Source organism: Herpailurus yagouaroundi, unplaced genomic scaffold, assembly GCF_014898765.1.
Source record: "Herpailurus yagouaroundi ecotype Mexico unplaced genomic scaffold, PumYag 28, whole genome shotgun sequence".
In the NCBI taxonomy this organism is placed as follows: Eukaryota; Metazoa; Chordata; class Mammalia; order Carnivora; family Felidae; genus Herpailurus; species Herpailurus yagouaroundi.
The window spans coordinates 79,851,666-79,874,536 of record NW_024412376.1 but is presented as its reverse complement, the minus strand read 5'-3'; the positions used below and the strand labels follow the sequence as shown (position 1 = coordinate 79,874,536).

General features: G+C 33.9%; 1 protein-coding gene across 1 annotated transcript in view; it reads left to right on the top strand.

Annotated features, from left to right (window-relative positions):
* The window catches only part of TET2 (tet methylcytosine dioxygenase 2), a 134,747-nt gene that overhangs the window by 104,641 nt on the left and 7,235 nt on the right, over positions 1-22,871 (top strand). Inside the window, exons 7-9 of the mRNA XM_040477024.1 lie at positions 9,612-9,762; positions 12,332-12,421; positions 20,093-20,230. Coding sequence (XP_040332958.1) covers positions 9,612-9,762; positions 12,332-12,421; positions 20,093-20,230 — 379 coding nt within the window. The remainder of the gene's footprint in view (positions 1-9,611; positions 9,763-12,331; positions 12,422-20,092; positions 20,231-22,871) is intronic.

Genomic DNA, 22,871 nt, shown 5'->3' with positions numbered 1-22,871 from the left:
ATTTCTTCCTTTCCAATCTAAGTACCTTTATTTCTTTTTCTTGCCTAAATTTTCCTGGCTAGAACCTGCAGTAGATATTGAATGGAATTGACAAGAGCAAACATTTTTGTCTTGTTCCTGATTTTAGGGGAAAAACTTTCAATTTTTCACCATTAAGTATTATGCTAGCTGTAGGTTTTGTGGAAGCTCTTTATCAGGTAGAGGATTTTTTTTTCTATTCTAGTTATTTTTATTATGAAAAGATATTGGACTTCTTCTGCATCTACTAAGATGATCATGTGTTATATTGCTTTAATTTTTTGTACATTGGCCCAACATTGCATTCCTGAGATAAATCACAAATGACTATAATGTATAAATCTTTCATGTTGTTGAAATATGTTTGCTGTATTTTGTTAGGATTCTTACCTTTATATTAATGAATGATATTAGTATATTACATTCTTGTGATGTCTTTGTTTTTGGTATCAGGTTAATACTGGATTCATAGAATGCATTGAAAAGTGTTCCCTATTCTATTTTTTGGAAGAATTTGTAAAGGATTGGAGCTAATTCCTTAAGTGTTTGGTGGAATTCACCAGTAAAGTCATGTAGTTCTGGGCTTATCTTTGTTGGCAGGTTTATTATTGTTATTAAATCAGTCTTTATATTGGTTGTAGTTATATTTATATTCTCTCTTTCTGTCTGAGTCAGTTTCAGTAGTTTGTGTCTAAGAATATGTCCATTTCATCTGGGTTATCTACTTTGTTGATCTATCATTTTTATAGTATTCCCTTATAATTTATAAGGTCAGTAGTAGTGTCCTGTTTTTAATGCCTAATTTTGTAGTTTGGATTTTCTCTTACTTTTCTTGTTTAGTCTGTGTAGTTTTCTCAGTTTTGTTGATCCTTCCAAAAAACTTTTGATTTCTTTGATTTTATCTATTTCTATTTTTTATTTCATTTTTATTTCTATGTCTCTATTTTTTATTTCATTAATTTCCACTCTAGTCTTTAGTATTTCCTTCATGCCATTTGCAGTGTTTTACTTTGCTCTTTTTCTGGATTTTTAAGGTAGAATATTAGTTTATTGATTTCAGAACTTTTTAAATACAGGTATGTAAAGCTATAAATTTCCCTCTACTTCTGCTTTAGATGTATCCCATAAAGTTTAACTTTTTATTTTCATTTATTGCAGGGTATTTTCTAACTTCCCTTATGATTTTTTTAGTTAACTCACTGATTATTTAGGAGTGTGTCATACATACATATTAATTAATTACCCACCTTTGCTGCTTCTCCGTTCATAATTTCACTCCATTGATAAAGAATACACTTTGCATGATTTTAATCATTTAAATTTAGGTAGCCATGCTTTATGATCTGCCATATAGTCTGTCCTAGAGAATGTTCCATGCACATTTGAGAAGAATATGTATTCTGCTGTTTGGTGAAGTGTTCTCTAGATACTAGTTAACTTAGTTGACTTAGTGTTTTTGTTCCTCAGTTTTGTCTAGTTGTTATTATTCAGTACTCCACTTTCAACAGTAGATATATCTTTTTCCCTTTCATTCTGTCATTTTTTACTTTATTTATTTTGGTACCCTATTTTTAGGTTCATGTGTGTTTATAGTTGTTACATCTTTATGAACTGACCCTTTTATTATTATAAAATGTACTTGTTTCTGGTAATAATATTGTCTGAAATCCTACTTTGTTATTAGTATAGCTACTCCAGTTCTCTTTTAATCACTGTTTACATGATTTTTTCTATCCATTTATTTTCAGCCTATTTGTACCCTTAAACCAAGTCTCATAGATGGCAGATAGTTGAAATTCTCAATCCATTTTTCCAGTCTTTACCTTTTAATTATATTATTTAAACCATATACAGTAAATGTAATTACTGCTGAAGTAGGATTTATTGTTTGCCAATTTATTATCAGTTTCTGTATGTCTTTTGCTTAACTCTTCTTCCATCACTGCCTTATTTTGTGCTTAATGGATATTTCTAGTGGAACATTTTAACTCCCTTGTCACTTTTATTATATTTTTTGGAGTTACATATTTAGTAGTTGTCTTGGGGATTTTAGTTAACATCTTATAACAATATAATTTAGAGTAATACCAATTTAATTACACTGATATACAGAAACTTTGTTCCTATACAGCTCCAATCACCCCTTTTCCTTTGTGCTGTTATTGTCATACAATTTTGTGCATTGTATATACATTAACACAGATTTATAATTACTGCTTTATATGGTTGCCTTTACATCATATAGAAAAAAGAGTTAAAAAACTATACGTATATAAGGTTGTTTCTGTTTTCCTATGTATTTACTTTTACTGGTGTTCTTTGTATTTTCATGTGGATTCAATTACTGTCTAGTGTTCTTTCCTGTCAGACTGAAGGACTCCCTTTAAAATTTCTTGTAGAGTAGGGCTAATAGCAATAAACACTCTAGTATTTGTCATGGAATACCTTAGTTTATTATTCACTTTTAAAGCATAGTTTGATATATATAGAATTTCTTAGTTGATGGTCTTTTTCTTGCAACATTTAAATATGTCATCCCAGTGCCTCTAGCCTCTATATGTCTTATGCATCATCAGCTGTTAATCTTATTGAAAATCTCTCGTATATGATGAGTTTTCTTGCTGCTTTCAAGATTCTTTACCTTTGGCTTTCAACAGTTTTATAATTATTCTAGGTGTGGAACAATTTTCATGCTACTTGGAATTAGCTGAGCTTCTTGAATGTATAGGTTAATGTTCATTTATAGGTTAATGTTTCCTACATTGAGTTACTTTTTTAAAGTTTATTTATTTGAAAGAGGGGGTCAGAGAGAGGGGTGAGGTTCAGGGTTCCAACCGACAAACCATGAGATCATGATCCAAGCCTAAATCAAGAGTCAGACACTTAACGACCTGAACCACCCAGGCACCCCTACTTTTAATTTGTTAAGCATGGTTTCCTTCAGGTTTTTTGAACATACTTAAAATAATAACTCATAGTCTTTGTTTAGTAGTCTTACATCTGAACTTCCTCATTGACAATTTCTATTAACTGCCTTCTTCCTCTATATTGACCACACTTTGTTTCTTTGTATGTTTTATCATTGTTACAAACTGGACGTTTCAAATAATATAATGTGGTAATTTAGGAAATTAGATTCTCTGCCCTACCCAGGCTTTGTTATTGCTGTTAGTTTAGTGACTTTTCTGAACTATTTCAGTAAAATCTATATTATTTCCTCATGAGCAGCTGTGGAAATCTCTGCTTGGTTAGCTTAGTGGTCACCTAATGATTAGACAGAGATCCTTAGTTACCTAAAACCAGTAAGTCTTCCAGTCTTTACCACGGGAGTTCTGTATGTGTTTTGGAGCATGCCTTTAACAGTCAGCCAGGCAAGTTACAACTCTGCCTTACCCCTTTATTCCCTGCTTGTGCAGAGCTTCAAGTTTAGTCAGTTTAGAGTTTATGTCTTTTGTGAGTGAACATACAATATGCATATGGCTTTCTGGCTTACCAGGAACATGTTGGCTTTTGAAAGCCTCCTATGGATATCTTATTTCCAACATTTTAACTTTAAGCTTTTGAATTAGCCTTTTTTTTTTTTTTTAATGCCAACTGTTATCCACCACCTCGGGCAGTCACAGTGGTTAACAGTTACAAACACCTCCTGGGGAAAAGGCTGTACATACTAGGTGAACTCTAAGGTAAAATGAAGACAGCCTTGCTATTAGTGTCTTGTAGAGAACTACCAAATAGGTAAAATAATGACACCTTTCTGACGATGGAGCACTAGAGGATAGCTAACCTAATTCTGCCCCTTCCAGTGGTTGCCAGACTGCTGATTTTTACTATAAATGTGATTTGTTTTGAAGGTTGTCATAGAGTTCTGGGAACAATGAGAATAGGGCAAACTAAAAACCACAAAGCTTCTTCTTACTGAAATTTCATTGCTTTTCTTGAATCAACTCCCTGGAATGCTTCAAGTCTTAGTTAATTTGCAGGTTTCTGAAAAGTTAATTCTGACAGTATTTGTTAATATTTTCAATGCTGTTATGGAGGAGGGAAATTTCAGAGATCCTTATTCTGCCATTTTTGCTGACATCTCTAAAATGATAATTTCTAATTACAACATTCCTTCTGCATTTATTAGGTAGAAATCTTTAAAGAACTTTTTTCTTATCAACTGCTTGATTGCCATTAAATATAGATTGTGAATAAATAACAGATAAATGCATGGTATATATCTTTAGTTGTGAAATTTGAGAATGGGGATTTGGTGTCTTAGTAATCACCCAAAATGATCAATTAGTCTGTTCTTTCTTTTTAGTATCATTATTAACTTGGGGTTTTAACCTATTTCATTTTGATGAGAAATGATAGAGGTCATAATTTTTGCCCAGATATGTTCATTGTCACCAAGATATTGTTAATTTTAGGCATTTTCAGTGGGCAGACATAGTAATTATTTTTTAGAAAGAGTGATTTTGAGCTTTTAAACTCAAATCATGAGTTTATATTGTTATTTCCTGTTTGTAATTAATATTACAGGATATCTACTTATCTTTTACACTTCTCTTACACTGAAATTCTTTTATTGACATTAAGAATGACTTCCTTATGTCACAGTATACATAAATTCAAAATACTACTAAGACTGATTTTCACTGAAGCCAGTACAGAATTGCATAAACAAAACAAGAATTTTAACAAAGAGAAAATATTTTAAAGTAGCAAACATAAGTCACAGAGCTGAAGAATACATAACTAAACTGAAAAATTCACTAGATGGGTTCAGGAGTAGACTACATCAAGCAAAAAGAATGCAAAAGAGTGAAGATAGCTTAAGGAATTTATGAGACACCATAAGAGGACCAATATAAAAGGGTCCTTGAGACAAAAGAGAGAGGAGTAGAAAGCTTATTAAAGAAATAACAGCTAAAAAATGTCTTGAAACACACTAAAATTTAGGACTGCAGAAAAAGCAGTTTTAAGAGGAAACTTCATAGTAATAAATATCAGCGTTAAAAAAGAAAGATCTCAGGGGCGCCTGGGCGGCTCAGTTGTTTGAGTATACGACTTCAGGTCAGGTCATGATCTCACAGTTCATGGGTTTGAGCCCTGCATTGGGCTCTGTACTGACAGCTCAGAGCCCGGAGCCTGCTTTGGACTCTGTTTCTGTCTCTTTCTACCCCTCCCCCACTCACGATCTCTCTCTCTCTCTCTCTCTCTCTCTCTCTCTCTCTCTCTCTCACACACACACACACACACACACACACACACACACAAATAAGCATTTAAAAAAATTTTTTTTAATCTCAAACGACCTAACTTTACACTTCAAGGAAACTAATAAAGAACAAACTAAGCCCAAAGTTAGCAGAAGGAAGGAAATAATAAGCGTCAGAGTGGAAATAAATGAAATAGAGACTAAAAAGACAATGGAAAAGATGAATGAAACTAAGAGCTACTTTTTTGAAAATATAAACAAAATAATAAACCTTTACACTTACGAAGAAAAAGGAGGACTCAAAGAAATACAATTATAAATGAAAGAGAAGACATTTCAGGTGATACCACACAAATACAAAAGATTATAACTGAACACTATGAACAATTGTACACCCACAGGTTGGACAACCTAGAGGAAATGGCTAACTTCCTAAACACATACAACTTACCAAAACTGAATCATGAAGAAAAAGAAAATCTGAACAGACCAATTACTAGTAAGGATATTGAGTCAGTAATCAGAAACCTCACAACAAAGAAAAGTCCAGGATCAGATGGCCTCAATGGTGAATTCTACCAAACATTTGAAGATGAATTCACAGTCCTCAAACTCTTTCAGAAAGTTGAAGAAAAGGAATTATTTACAAACTCACTTTACAAGGCCAACATTACACTGATACCAAAACCAGACAGGGACACTACAAAAACAGAAAATTATCTGCCAGTATCCCTGATGAAACGTTAAATGCAAAAACTCTCAACAGAATATTAGCAAACCAAGTCCAATAGTACATTAAAAGGATCATATACCATAATCAAGTGGGATTTACTCCAGAAATGCAAGAATGGTTCAACATACCCAATCAATTCCACATTAACAAAATTAAGGATAAAAATTGTATAATCATCTCAAGAAGCACAGAAAACATGTTTAAAAAAGTTCAACATCCTTTCATAATAAAAACTGAGTATAGAAGGAAAGTACCTCAACATAATAAAGACCACATATGAGGAAACCACAGTTAACATTATACTCCATGATGAAAAGCTGAAAGACTTTACTCTAAGATCAGGAATAATACAAAAAAATGCCTACTCTCACCACTTTCATTCAATAAATTATTTGAAATACTAGCCAGAACAATCTGGCAAGAAAATAAAAGGCATCCAAATAAAGGATGAAGTAAAAGTATCACTATATGTAGAGGACATTATATTACAGATAGAAAATTCTAAAGACCTCATCAAAAAAACTGTTAGAACTAATAAACAAATTCAGTAAAGTTGTAGCATACATCAATATACAAAAATCAGTTATGTTTCTATATACTAACAACGAACAACAGAAAGAGAAATTAAGGAAACAATCACATTTACACAAGCATCAAAAAGAATAAAACACCTAGGAATAAATTTAAGCAAGGAAATGAAAATCTGTGTACTGAAAACCCCAAAAGATTGATGAAAGAAATCAAAAAAGACAAATAAATGAAAAGATAGCCTATGTTCATGGATTGGAAGAATCAATATTGTTAAAATCCCCATAGTACCCAAAACAATCTGTGGAATCAATGCATTCTCTATCAAAATTCCAATGGCATTTTTCATGGTAATTGAAAAACGAATCCTAAATTTATAGGGAATCACAAATGACCCCAAACGGTCAAAGCAGTCTTGAGAATGAAAAACAAAGCTGGAGCCATTATACTTTCTGATTTCAAACTATATTGCAGAGCTATATTAATTAAACAGTATGGTACTGGCATCAAAACAAACACTTTAATCAATGGAACTGAATTCAAAGCCAACAAATACATGTATGAAAATATGGTCAGTTAATTTTTTTAATGAAACCAAGACTATACAATGGGAGAAGGATCATTCTTCAATAAGTGCTATTGGGGAAAGTGGATATCACACCCAGAAGAATGAAACTGGACCTCTCCTACACTGTACACAAAAATCAACTCAAAATGGATTAAAGTTTTGAACAGAAGACCTGAAACTATAAAACTCCCAGGGAAAAAAAAAAAACATAGGGGTAAACTTCTTGGAATTGATCTTGACAGTGGTTTTTTGCATTTAACAACAACAGCAAAGGCAACAAAAGCAAAGTAAGAGTGACTACAGCAAACCAAAAAGCTGAACAGTAGAGGAAACCATCAACAAAATGAAGAAGCAGTTTATGGAATGGGAGAAAATGTTTTCAAACCAGACATCCAGAAAGAGGTTAATATCCAAGTATGCAAAGAACCTATACAACTCAATAGCAAAAAAGCAAACCAATTAAATTGGGCAAAGGACCTGAATAGACATTTTTACTGAGAATGCGTACAAATGGCAAACAGGTACATGAAAATGTGCTCAACATCACTAATCATTGGGGAGATACAAATAAAAACTATGAGATATCAACTGACACCTGTTAGGATGTTTATTACCAAAAAGATAAGAATGCTAGCAAGAATGTGGAGAAAAGGAATCCTTGTATACTGTTAGCAAGAGCATAAACTGGTACACTATGGAAAACAGTATGGAGATTCTTCAAAAAATTAACAATAGAACTACCACTTCTATTATGACCCAGCAACCTCCCTTCTGAGTATATATCCAAAGGAAATGAAATCATTATCTCAAAGAGTTTATGCACTTCAGTGTTCATTGCAGCATTATCTGCACTAAAAAATGTGTAGAGACAACCTAAGAGTCCACCAATGGGTGAGTGGATAAAGATGATCTGGTATGGAGAAAGAGGGAGAGGGGAAAGAAAGGAAGGGAAGGAGAGGGGCACGAAAGGAGGGAAGGAGGGGGAGGGGAGAGGAGAAGGGAGGGGAGGGAAGGAGAAAGGTATTATTCAGTCTTAAAAAAGGAGGGAATCTTGTCATTTGTAACAAGATGGATAAATCTGGAAGACATTATGCTAAGTGAAATAAGCCAAGCAGAGAAAGACAAATACTACATGATGTTACTTCTGTGTGGAATCAAAAAGAAACAAACCAAAAAGTAGAACTCTGAAACAGAGTAGAAAAGTGGTTGTGGGGACAGGGAAAATAGGGAAAGGTTGATAAAAGGGTACAGGCTTTCAGTTATAAAATGAATCAGGTCTAAGGATCTAATGTGTACCATGGGGACTATAGTTGATAATACTGTATTGTATAATTGGAATTTGCTAAAAGAATATAACTTAAATGTTCTTTACCAAAAAAAGGGGAGTTAAATATGTGAGGTAATAGATATATTAACTACTCAGTGGGCAAATCCTTTCACAATGCACACATACATCAAATCACTTTGTACACTTTCAATATCTTAACTATTTGTCAATTATACCTCAAAAAATCTGGAAAAAATAATTGAATAATAAATACTAATAACAATAATCATAATAGAATACTAGTTTTCCTAGTAGGTTGTTTCATCATTTTTTATTTCTTTGGTTTTTTTGGTTTTGGTTTCTTTGCTGAATTTGTCTGCTTATGTTTCTTAGGATATATCTGGCTTAGGCTCTAAAGTCATAATACTGTATTTTAGCCAAAAACTGGAAAGTATTCAAATGCCTATCAATGGTAGAATGGTTAAGTTGTGAAATATTTATACAATGGAAAATTGCACTCCATGAATAAATACATGAAAAAGTACAACTATATGCAATGATATGGATATCTCAAACATAATGTTGAACAAAAATAACAAGACACAAATAAGCTTATACTATCTAATTGTGTGTATGTGTGTACCTGTGTATATACAGAGTTTTACCCATTTTTATACTACATTTATAAATAAAAATAAACATGGTATTCTCTATAAATAAAAATAAAAATATGCTATATAGTATATATATGAGTAAGCAAAAGTGTGTGTGTGTGTGTATATATATATATATATATATATATATACATATATATACATATACATACTATAGTATAAAAATATGCAAAACTGCATATACATATACATCCCCATATATATATATATATATACAGTACACTGTATACAGAATGAAATTGGCACAACTAATCTCTTCTGATAGAAATTATTATTACAGCTTACTGGGCATATTAGGAGATTGTGGAGTGCCAGTATATATTTGTTTCTTACTTTGGGTGCTACTTTTACTTTGGTTTTATTTGTGAGCATTTGCAAGCTGTAAAATTATGTGTAATTTTCTGTGTGATATGTTAAAATAGAGTCATTTAAACTGTGTTTCAAAATCAATTAAAATAGTTATTTTCTGATGTGGTTATGGCAGGCTTAATTAATAGAGTTAAACTTCTTTTAAAACTAATTTTTATTCATTTTTGCATGCAGACATCCAGAATACAAGATTGGTAGCCTACATAAATGTTATTGATAGCTATGAACTTGGTCCTTTGATCCCTCAGGAGAACCTGTGCCTGTCAAGGGCTGGACCCCGAGACCTGTGGTGCCTCATTTTCTTTTGGTTGTTCATGGAGTATGTACTACAATGGATGTAAGTTTGCCAGAAGCAAGATCCCAAGAAAATTTAAGCTGCTTGGGGATGACCCAAAAGAGGTTTGTGTACTTCCTGATATATAATCTGTATTTTTCATGGAGAATTGATGAGTACAGATGAAGTGAACAGTATGACATACTCAGTTAAAATTCTCATTAACATAGAGAATTTCACCTCTGAGGTAAATCAAAATTTACGCTAAATTGTAGATACACATTATAATATTTGATAAAGTTAGCATAATAACAACCATGTGATACCAAAGTAGTAAAATTTGAGCAAAATAAACTCTTAATACCTATGGTCTTCTATACTTATCTTTCATGTTAATTCTAGAGTTTTAAATAACTGTCACTTTGGTATTAAAACTAAATGTTAACATTTCATTGTTACAACTTTCATCTTTCAAACCTGAATTTAAAAAGTCATATTCATCACTGCCACGTTCAGTAAAGATCATTTCTAATCACATTTTCATACCCTGAGATTTGATAGCTTAAAGTTATCATAATGAATGCACTAGAGAAACTAAAAAATATTTAGATTTTAACATAAATGTAATTGAAATTATATATTTCTCTTGGGGTACCTAGATGGCTCAGTCGGTTAAGCATCCGACTTCAGTTCAGGTCATGATGTCACGGTTCGTGACTTCAAACGCCGCATTGTGCTCTGTGCTGACAGCTCGGAGCCTGGAGCCTGTTTCGGATTCTGTGTCTCCCTCTCTCTGCCCCTCCCCTGCTCACATTCTGTGTCTCTCTCTCAAAAATCAACAAACATTAAAAAAAATTTTTTTAAAGAATTTATATGTTTCTCAAAAATAACTTACACATGGGTCTCAAATATAACAACTTTTGGGTAGCTTCTAGAGTTTGCTCATTGAATAATCCAAAAACTTCAGTATGTTTACATTTAGATATGACCAAATTTTTACTGACTCTCTGAACCTTACAATTATCTTACAAAGATTAAATGCAATTGAAATTTATAGTTATACTATGCATACTATAGTATTGATATGTCCCTCTAAATGAAAACTTTGTTGCTTTATTATTTGTGACTATAATAGTAAGTGGAAATTTAATAAAGTGCAAAAATTCTTGAAATCATGATGTAATTTTCTTCACAGGATTTTATATATATTATATATATAAACGTGTGTGTGTGTGTGTATGTATATATAAAGTTTATTTATTTTGAGAGAGAGAGTGCGCACAAGTGGGGGAGGGAGAGAGAGAGAGAATTCCATGCAGGCTCTGCACTGCCAGCAAGGAGCCAGATGTGGGGCTCAAACTCACACTGTGAAGTCATGACCTGAGCTGAAGTCGAAAGCTTAATTGACTAAGCCACCCAAGCACCCCCACAGGATTATATTTTTAATAAACTTTATTAAATGGGCTACATGTCATCAGCCACTTTAATTTCCCACACTGGAGAGCTTTTTTTTTAACCAATATTTTATAAAAGTTTATCACTTTCACCATATTTAATATAAAGCAAATCCTGGGGATGGATAGGAACATCTTCCCTCAGGGCGGTAGGAGAGCCTGGCTTAGAAACCTCCTCACCTTCTAAAATACAAATTAGTATATCTCTGCCAGGTAGTTACATCAACATTCTTAGAGAAATATTACTATGAAATGAGAACCTCTAAGGATGAATGGAATAACTGAGTATCATCGCCTCCCATTTTATAAGCATATTACCTGGAAAATCTGTTCTTTGTAGGGAGGAGGAGCAACTGAACATTCCTCCTTTCAAGTAAACCTTACAAAGTTCTTCAAATATACCTCTACTTCTGAGAGTTTTATCCATATTTGAAGCATCTAGTAATTTTTTGTTCAATGGAAAGATCTTTTCAAATTTTGAACTTTTTAATATAAGCACTTAAAAATATAAAGAGAGCCAAACAAATCTTTCCAATAGTTCATCTTCCTTGGCAGCTAATTGGAGGAGTAGAGAACGTGACCTCTTTAAGACTCTATGGCTTCATCCTCCTATCCTATTACTGGCATAGGCTTATATTTATAAAATGCTGAGTATCTACATACAAAGTATAAAATTAACATCATAAAAATACCAAAGAGCTAGATATTCTAATAACACATACAAAATTAGATGGTTTATACTTTTTGCTTGGAAACACATGCAAAAATAGATGATATATGGTGTATACTTTTTGCTTGGAAATTTTGTGGAATTTAAGAAACAAAACAGATGAACATAGGGGAAGGGAAGGAAAAATAAGATTAAAACAGTGAGGGAGGCACACCATAAGAGACACTTAAAGACAGAACAAACTGAGGATTGCCTGAGGGGAGGTTGGTGGGGGGAGGGCTGATGGACATTAGGGAGGGCACTTGTTGGGATGAGCACTGGGTATTATATGTAAGTGACGAATCACTGGGTTCTACTCCTGAAACCAATACTACACTGTAAGTTAACTAACTTGAATTTAAATATGTAAAAAAAAGACAGTCATGTTAGGAAACCTTAGTTATTTAATAAGAAAGATACTATATATTGTCATTTGGATCTAAGACATAGGGGGAAATTTTTTACTGATAGCCTCTCTCACATATAAAAAGGATTTAGAATTTAATATGTAGAATTATGCATTTTAAACAGGAAGAGAAACTGGAGTCTCATTTACAAAACCTGTCTACTCTTATGGCACCAACATACAAGAAACTTGCACCTGATGCATATAATAATCAGGTAAGTTTATAAATAATTATGGACAATGATTAGAACAGTTTATTATTGATGACCTACATACTTTCAAAGAAATATCATCAAAAAGAGCTTATTGTTGGTCTTTTAACGTGGAAAGATTGTGAATCTAACAAGCTGTTGTATCCAGTAATCTTGTCTCGTATCTCTTCTGTAAGTAGACTTTGGTGATTAATTAAAATTATGTGACCCAAACCATAGGTTCTAACCACCTATTAACTTTTCACAGAAGGTCTATACATATTATGAGTGTACTACTTTGTAAGTGTACATACATGTGTCCAGATATGTCTGATTTTGCTAGATTATCTTCATTTTATTTGGCCTTGGCTCCATGAACCAAGCTGAAACACTTGTTTCCTATTTTATGAGTGTGGTCTAGGCTATACCAGTTTGGAAAGCTAGGTCATTTGTTCAGAAATGCTCATGAAGGAGGAAAAAAAACTGTAGAGTCTTCCCTGTCATTATGACATCAACAACAGAAGCATTAAATGGAAACCTGTTATAAACTAGATGCTGTATTTAGTCACTGTGGATGTAAAGATGAGTATTGTAGGTTTTTGTCTTTAAGGAATTCCTTCCTTTAAGGAACTCCTTTAAGGCAGAGATATGTAAAATAACCATTACAGAATAATACATTAACAGCTGGGATAGAGGTATGCTTATTTCTGAAGGAACAAAGAAGTTCTCCCTGAAAGTAGAGATGTAAGGTCACAAATGGCCTTGGAGACCATATAAAGATCTTTGAACTTTGAACTTTATCCTGTATGTAAGAAGGCTACCATTGGGGCGTTTTAAGTGTGTGTTGGGGACAGGAGAGTGTGAAGTGATTTAATTTAAAACGGTCACTGAACAAGCCAAGTTAAGTGAAATACAACTTAGGTTAGTGTAAGATTAAATTGGAGGAGTAAGCTAGTGCAGTCACTGGACAAGAGATGTTAAGGTCCTACATTAAAGAAATGGCAGTAGTGAAAGAATAAAGGAAATAAGTATGTGAAATTTGAGGTAGAACTTGTAGAACTTCCCAATTGGATTTGAGGATGAGCAGAAGAGAGAATTTGAGGAGCCACCAAATTTCTGGCTTGGACAGGTTGTTCTATTAACTAGTATTTGGAATCAGTGAGGAAAAGTAGGTTTGCGGACAAACGGGTGAAATGATAAATTTCATTTTGGGCATACTATGTTTGACATCCTTTAGTATAATTAGATGGAAAATCCTGAGAAAAATCCAGGCTAATTATGTAGATTTGGGAGTCACCAAAATGCAAGAAGTAGTCGAATTCACAAGATGTGAATGCATGTTTTCAGAGTGGAGATTATAAAGAGAAGGGATTCTGATGGGTTCTGGAGTACACTGACATTTTAGGAGTGGGGGATTAGAAAGCAGTGAAGCAAATGCTGGGAGTAGGCACAATAGAGTAAGGGAGGTTAAAGATTTAAGGGAAAGAGAGAGACTGATAAATGGAGGAAAGCTGGAAGTGATGCAGGTATCCAGAGCAGAGTACACAGTGGCAGGGGGTACAAGGAAGTATGAAGAGCGGTACATTTGGCAAACGTTGTCATTTAATAACGTTAAAGACTAATGGGATTAATTTATATAGCAGAGACACACAGGGGAGACCAATACTCATTTAATGATTTAGCTACTCTTGTTTCTATTGTGGACTTTAATACTTTCCCCAAACCTCAGCTCTTTCTTTTTTTAAGTGTAAGCAAAGGAAGCAAATTTAATAACGATCTGTTTATAAACTTGTTTTATGTCACAACTCAGGCTTTTAGAAATATATATGATGTGTATGAAGATTATTTTTAATGCTGTTAATGGTAGTAGGATTAATACTGTTATTTTACAACCTTATCTACTTTGGTAAGTATCACAGAAAAGTATATGGAATGTTTTAGTACTGTTATAAAATAATTCCAAGTGAGAAACACAATAAATCAAGCTATAAAAAGAAAACGAATTGAGTCTATGTTGCTGGATTTCAAGTTTGGCCATTTTCTGTTGAATAAAAATTTTTATAGGTGCTATTAACCTAATGGCTTTAGCTGGAAAAGGGGACAGAATAACAAAGCATTGGTGTTCTTTTTACTCCTTTGATTCTTACTATAGACGGTGTCATACACACCTGGTTTTCTAAGCATTTATATTCCACCCTACTGTATTATGTTTGGAGCATTTTATGCATTTCCTGAACTTAGAGTATCCAAAATATGAAGGTACCCCAAATTTAGGTTATAACAAGAAGATTACATATAATTCTTTAGATGTGTTTCAGTATTTATATATCGATACATGTGTAGATGTACTAATAAATGGGCAGAAAGTTTCAGTTAAGCAAGACGAATGAGCTCTAGAGATCTGCTTTGCAATGTGTACCTATTGCCAACAATAATGGACACTTAAAATTTTGTTGAAAAGGTAGATCTCATGTTATGTATTCTTACCACAAAATAAAATTTACATATATACATACATTCATATATAAAAAATAGTTGTATATATAAATTAAATCAATCATGGTTAAAGATAGATAAGGTATTTTTTATATTGCCTAGTATGTACTATTGGGTAATACTCATCCGTATGTCTTAATATTGCTTAAAGCTCAAAAAAACAGCCATGTGGTCTTTCCACACAGCACATGGGAAGACCTTTTGAGGTTATGGATGCTATCAAAGCCTACCATTTGATTTTTGTCTCTTCCCCAACTGGATATATTGTACTTATTTCTCATATCTAAATGCTCTTCCTCTGCTTTGTTCCTTGATTTTATAAAGTCTTATTGTTGAAGTTAAGCTTCACATCAGAGAAAAATGTAAGAAAAAAAAAACTCTTGTCAACCCAGAAATCTATACCCAGGAAAAACTTCAAAAGTAAAGGCAAGGGAGTGCCTAGATGGTGCAGTCGGTTAAACGTCCAACTTTGGCTCAGGTCATGATATCACGGTTCTTGAGTTCAAGCCCAGTGTTGGGCTCTGTGCTGACAGCTCAGAGCCTGGAGCCTGCTTCGGATTCTGTTCTCTCTCTTTTCTCTGCCCCTCCCCCTCTCTCATTCTATCTCTCTCTCTGAAAAATAAACATTAAAAAAAAAAAGTAAAGGCAAAACAAAATTTTTTTCAAACATACAAATGCTGAAATAATTTACCATCAGCAGACTAACACTTTAAAAATATTAAAGGAAGCCTGCCAGTAAAAGAAAATGATACCAGATAGAAGTCTGTATTGACAAAAAGGAAAGAAAAACATCATAAATAGTAGCTATGTAAATAAAAAAACTTTTTCCTTATTTCAAAAGAAATTTAAAGATAATTTGCTATTAAAAATATATATGAACAATGTGCCTTAAACTTTATGACATGTAGAAGTAACACAGAGACTGGGGAATTGAAAGTATACTGTTGTAAGGGTCTTATGTTATATGTAGAGTAGTATAGTATTTCTTGAATGTAGAGTGTAAGAAGATAAAGAATATATCGTAAACCTTAAGGGAAGCGGCCATTTAAAAAAAAAAAAAATCTAGCAGTAAAAAAATCTACCAGCTAATCTACCAGTAAAAAGGAAAAAAATAGAATCAATCCAAAATGTATTTAAAAGGATTATGGAACCAAATTAAAGATAAGACAAATATAAAGCAAATAGAAAATTGGTATATTTAATCCCAACCATATCAAAAATCATATTAAATGTGAATGGCTTTTAACATTCCCAATTAAAAAGGCAGAGTTTGTGATACTAAATAATCACACTGATATTGAACAATTATAATATTGAAAAAAACCAGGAACCAAGAAATATGCTAATATCAATCTAAGGAAAGCTGGAATGATCATATTGATAACATAGTAGATTTCATAGCAAAGAATATTATAAACTGTAAAGAAGATCATTTAATAATAAAAAAGGGGGCAGTTCATCAAGAAAACATGATAATCCTAACTATGTACAGAGCTTCAGATTTTATTAAACAAAACTGATAGAACTATAAAAAGAATCTACAATTACAGTCAGAGATTTCAGTACATCTCTCTCAATAACTGTTAGAACAAATACAAAATCACTAAGGAGACAGAAGACTTAAACAGCACTTTTAACCAACTTGACCTTATTGACATGTATAGAATTCCTCACCCAACAGAATTAACATTATTTTCAAGTGTACAGGAAGTTTTATCATGATAGATTGTATAGTGAGTCATAAAGCAAGTATCAATATATTATAAAGCCTCAAAATATGTTCTCTGGCCACAATGAAGTTAAATGAAAAATCCCTACCGGTATTTCCACAAAATTTCTAAGTATCTGGAAACTGAGAAACATATTCCTAAATAACCTAGGAGCCAAAGAATAATTCACAGGGAAATTAGAAAGTATTTCAAACTGAATAAAAATGAAGACTTGGGGGTGCCTGGGTGACTCAGTCAGTTAAGCATCTGACTCTTGATTTCAGCTCAGGTCATGATATCATGGTTCATGAAATCAAGTCCCATGTTGAGCTCTGCACTGACAGCCATGAGCCTGCTTGAGATTGTCTCTCTCTGCCCCTCCTTCAGTCATGCATGTGCACACATGCACTCTGTCTCTCAAAATAAACATTTAAAAACAAAAAGAATATGAAGACATGACCTTGAAATTTGTGGAATGAAGCTATAAAGCCTTGCTTCGAGAGACATTTATAGCATTGAATACTTATTAGAAAAATATAGGGGCACCTGGGGGGCTCAGTTGGTTAAGCATCCAACCCTTGGTTTCAGCTCAGGTCATATCTCACGTTCCACAAGATTGAGCCTGGCATTATGCTCTCCTCTGTCAGCACAGAGCCTGCTTGGGTTTGTCTCTCTTCCTCTCTCTCTCTCTCTCTGGCCCTGTCCTCATGGGTGCTCTCTCTCAAAAATGAACAAACTTTGGGACACCTGGATGGCTCAGTTGGTTAAGCATCCAACATTGGCTCAGGTCATGATCTCATGGTTCATGAGTTCAAGCCCCATGTTGGGCTCTGTGCTGACAGCTCAGAACCTAGAGCCTGCTTCAGAACCTGTGTCTCCTTCTCTCTCTGTCCCTCCCACTTACACTCTGTCTCTCTCTCAAAGATAAACATTAAAAAAATAATAAGTAAAATAAAAATAAATAAACTTCAGAAAATATATATAAAGTCTCAAATTAATGATCTAGGTGGCTTCTCTAAGAAACTTGGAAAAGGACGGCAATATGAGCCCTAAAAGACGGAAGGAAGGAAAAACTAAAGAACATAAATCAATGAAATGGAATACAGAAAATAAGAGCATAAATCAGTGAAACCAAAAGCTAGTACTTTGAATCAATTCAATCAAGAAAAAAAAGAGAAGGTCCAAAAGCCAATATCAAGAATTAGAGATGAGACATCACTATAGATACTACAGACATTAAAGGAATAATATTATTAAAATTTTATGCCAATAAATTCAACAACTTAGATGAAATCAGTACTTAAACGCAAATTACCAAAGATGACTAAAGAAAAAAATAAATACCATAAGTCATCCTATATTTATTAAAGATATTGATTTTTTAGTTGAAAGCTTTTCCAAAAATTCCAGGCCCAGATAATTTCCCTTTCAAATCTGACTCATATTTTAAGGAAGAAATAGTAACAATTCAATGGAAACTCTTCTAGAAAATAGAAAAGGAATAAACTTCCCAACTCATTTTACAAAGCTGGAAATATCCTGATACTAGAACTAGACAAAGGTAAAAGAAAAAGAAGACTATAGTCCAATATTCTTAATATTGATATGAAAATTCTTCACAAAATTTTAGTCAATTAGACAACTGTACAAAAAGGATATATCATGACCAAATGGAGTTTATTTCAGTAATGTTTTGTTTAACATTCAAAAATCAATCATGATTGATTGACTAAGTGGCTCAGTCAGTTAAGTGTCTGACTTCGGCTCAGGTCATGATCTCACAGTCTATGAGTTCCAGCCCTGCGTCAGACTCCATGCTGACAACTCAGAGCCTGGAGCCTGCTTCAGATTCTGTGTCTCCCATTCTCTCTCTGCCCCTCCCCCACTCTGTCTCTGTCTCTCTCAAAAGTAAACATTAAAAATTTTTTAATCAGTGTGATTCACCACATTAGCCAACATAATGGGGTAAATATGATTATCTCAATAGAGGAAAAAGCACTTAGCAATACTTAATATCCATAGAAGGGAACTTTCTCAGCCTCATAAGGTGCATAATTGAAAAACCTAAAGCTAACTTCATATTTAATAGTGAAAGACTGAAAGCTTTACCCCTAAGATTAGAAACAAGACAAGGACATCCATTTTTACCACTTTTATTTAATATCTAACTGGAAGTTTTAGGGAAATAGGCAAGAAAAAAGAAATAAGGAGTGTACAGATTGAATAGAAATAAAATTGTCCTTATAATGTAGACACTTGTCTACATAAAAAGTTCCAAAGACCCAAAAACTTCTAATAAATTGTTCAGCAAAGTTGCAAAAATAAATCAACTGTATTTCTATATACTAGTAATAACTAAAAATTGCAGTCAAAACCAATAGCAATTAAATAACATCAAAAAATATGAAATTCTTAGACATAAGAATTTGTCATTTGACAAAACATGTAAGACCCGTGCACTGAAAACTATAATACATTGCTGAGAGAAATTATAAAAGACCCCAAATGGAAAGGTCTACTATGTTTATGGATCACAGGACTAATATTTTTAAGATGTCAGTTTTCCCCAAGTCATTCAATGGACTTAGTATATGACCTATCAAAATGTTACCAAGTGTTTTGAAGGAATTGACAGGGTGTTTGTAAATATATAGAAAGACAAATGCAAAGGATCTGGAATAGGCAAACAATTTTCAAAAAGAAGATCAGAATTTGGAGAGTTATAATCCATGATTTCAAGATTCACTAAAAATCTATATTTACGAGTAATCAAGACCGTGATGTCTGCATATATACACATACATACCCACTACACTATTATATACCAAACAATCAGAATAGAAAGTCCAGAAATAAGTCCAGCATGTACAATCAGTTGATTTTCAAAAAAAGACAATTTAGTGGCAAAGGATAATTTTTTTTGCAGTAGTGTTTGAACAGTTGGATAGCCATATGGAAGAAAACTAACCTTGACTCTTAATCTTATGCCATATATAAAAATTAACTCAAAACAGATCCATTTATATAAAATTCTAGAAAATGTAAACTAATCTGTAGTTACAGAAAGCAGATCAGTAGTTTCCTGGGAACAAAGGAAGAGACATGAATTAAAAGGGGAAGGAAGAAACTTTTGGGAGTAACGGATAGGTACATTATTTTGATTGTGGCAATGGTTTCACATATACTCATGTCAAAACTAATCAAATAGTACACTTTAAATATACACTGTTTAATGTATGTCAGTTATACTTCAACACTGTAAAATAAAAACTTTACCATGTCAAAACGTTTGGTCTGTTTTCTGTTATTCCATTGTATTTCTGGGTATAACATGTATAACTTTTTTTTTTTAATTCTGAATAACCTAAATACTAAAAAATCTTTCTGATCTGCTCAGTGCACGGGTCTTATACTTTTTTCTCAAATGTATGCCTAAGAATTTCAAATGCCTAAGTAGTTCCCCATTCACACACATGCTTCTGTTTTTCAGATTGAATATGAACACAGAGCACCAGAATGCCGACTGGGTCTGAAGGAAGGCCGTCCATTCTCAGGGGTCACTGCATGTTTGGACTTCTGTGCTCATGCCCATAGAGACTTACACAACATGCAGAATGGCAGTACATTGGTAAGTGGGGCACAGAACAGTTAGCACAGCCTGTTGAAGAGTGGAAGGCTGGAAGTTATCCTGTGATTAGAGTAATATGTTCTCTGCAGATGTCATTGCACAAGTGTTTTCATGAATGAATTGCTGTTGCAAAGGTGCCCTCGTTTGACATATCTAGTGCTCTTATAACAAGTTGTCGCATGAGTGGAAAACAGTTGATAAGCGCATGAAAATCATGGAAACGCTTGGTACAGAACTAAACCAGTGATTGCATTGCCAACTACCATTAGCTGCCAAAGGTTCCTTCAAAATTCAATGTCAGGCATCTGGTAGGTTATAATCAGTAAAATGAAAAAGCCATATACAAGCCAAGGCACCAATCTACCTTGCAGAAAGAAGTACAAATGAAAAATGCATCATCCATGGCACAGCAACACTATAGAAGATTCAAAGTACAAAAGAGCTCATTATTACTACATAGTACAGTAGATGGACTGGATCAGGCCGTATAATCAGAGGTTATGCTAAATGGAGAAAATGGACATGGTCTTAGGGTAGAACAGGGTTCCATACTGACAGAGTCCACAGTGTGGCCTTGCATGTTGAGGCATAAACCAGGGTGAAAATAAGGAATGAAAAATTCAAGTGAAGAAACTATAAAGTAATCTACCTAGTGAGTAATCAACATGGATATATGTGTAGTTGAGGAAGATGACCAGTGAGACTTAAAATGAAAAATAGAATACATGGGGCACCTGGGGGGCTCAGTTGGTTAAATGTCTGACTCTTGATTTTGGTTCAGTCATGATCTCACAGTTCGTGAGTTGGAGCCCCATGTCAGTCTCTGTGCTGACAGCATAGAAGAGCCTGCTTGGGATTCTCTCTCTCTCTCTCTCTCTCTCTCTCTCTCTCTCCCCCTCCTTCTCTCTCTCTCTCTCTCTCTCTCTCTCTCTCTCTCAAAAATAAATAAACATTAAAAAAATAGAATACAGAAACTAAAATTGTAGTCTAGGGTAGAGAAGAATTCAGGTGGCAAGCAATGGTGGAAGTAATTCACAGAACCTGGTATGAAGTTTTTGTTGAAAAGCAGAAAAAGTATCAGATTAATAGTATAAAACAGAAGTCAGAATTTTTTTTTAATAATAAAAAAGCTAAAATCTTCACTAATTGTGTATTGAACACATGCTCACTATTAAGAGGCTAGGCTAGATTCTGGAGGGAAAAAAAAATGCTACGGTAGATCCTAAAGATAACCATGTTTCACTCTAGCAAGGGAATGAAGAGTAGGCAGGGATGAGAAAAAGGCTTTGCCTTAAGGGGAATTTGCCTCTGATAGGTCACAGTTTCCATCAGGTGCAAAGGAAAGCAGCACTAGGTAAGAACTAATAACATGTGGGAAAAGGTAGTAAGTGATCAGAGACATGGATTTGGAAGACTTTGATGTATAGGAAGTGAAAACTCATTTTAGTGCCACCTCATATTAAACTTCTCTATCAAGGTAAGTCTGTTATGATCACATTCCTTTCAAGAGCATCTTCTAGTGATTTTATATTGCCACGGACGTTAAATAATCATGCTCACATTTTTTTCTGCATTAGTCAAAAACACTAAATACTAAAATCTGGTATTTAAAAAATTTTTTTTTCAACGTTTATTTATTTTTGGGACAGAGAGAGACACAGCATGAACGGGGGAGGGGCAGAGAGAGAGGGAGACACAGAATCGGAAACAGGCTCCAGGCTCCGAGCCATCAGCCCAGAGCCTGACGCGGGGCTCGAACTCCCGGACCGCGAGATCGTGACCTGGCTGAAGTCGGACACTTAACCGACTGCGCCACCCAGGCGCCCCTAAAATCTGGTATTTTAAAACCAACAGATAATCTTTCATCAAAACCAATATGACTGTGGCTAACAAAAGAGGAAAAGTATCATTAAATTATCAAAGCAAGAGAAGTAGTTTTCTTCCCCCCTTTCTTGTATGTTGTGATATCCTACAAAAGAAATAAGAGAGAAGAGAAACAGTAAGTTAGGTTTAACAAGTACAGAGGAGACAAGAAGGTAGAAGCAGTGTTAAGTTACACATTACCTATATCAACCAAATCTTCCATTTCACATATTTATATTTCTCTTTGGTCTCTTGTGAAAATGTCTTAAGCACAGTGAAGGAGAGTTTGAAGTCAAGTGTGAGGATAGATGCAAAATTTCATTGTGTACAAAGTATGAGATTAGGTGAATGTGATATTAGCAAAAACAGAGGAAATCATTTGGTATAACTTTTGGCCTCTTTTTGAAGAGGCCTCACATCTATTTTTGAAGGGTGAAAAGTGGGAGATTGCTTCTGTTTTGTGGGAGTGTTGCTTCTTCCCTTAGAGTAAGAAATGTATGTGAAGAACAAAGTCACCACAGGTCCATGATAGACCGCCCCCCTCCCCACCCAAACACAAAAGGAAAGGAAAAAAAAAAGTCAACATGAACTTGTCTATCTCCCTGTACCATTTTGATGCAATCACCCTTAATAACAGACAGATGTGGTTTTTTGGTAATATGCATGTCACTGACCTGGCCCAGTAGACCACCACCACAAATCTAAATGCTGAGAGGGAGGGAGACAGACAGACACACACACACACACACACAGTTTCTTTTAGACTGAAACTGAGGCA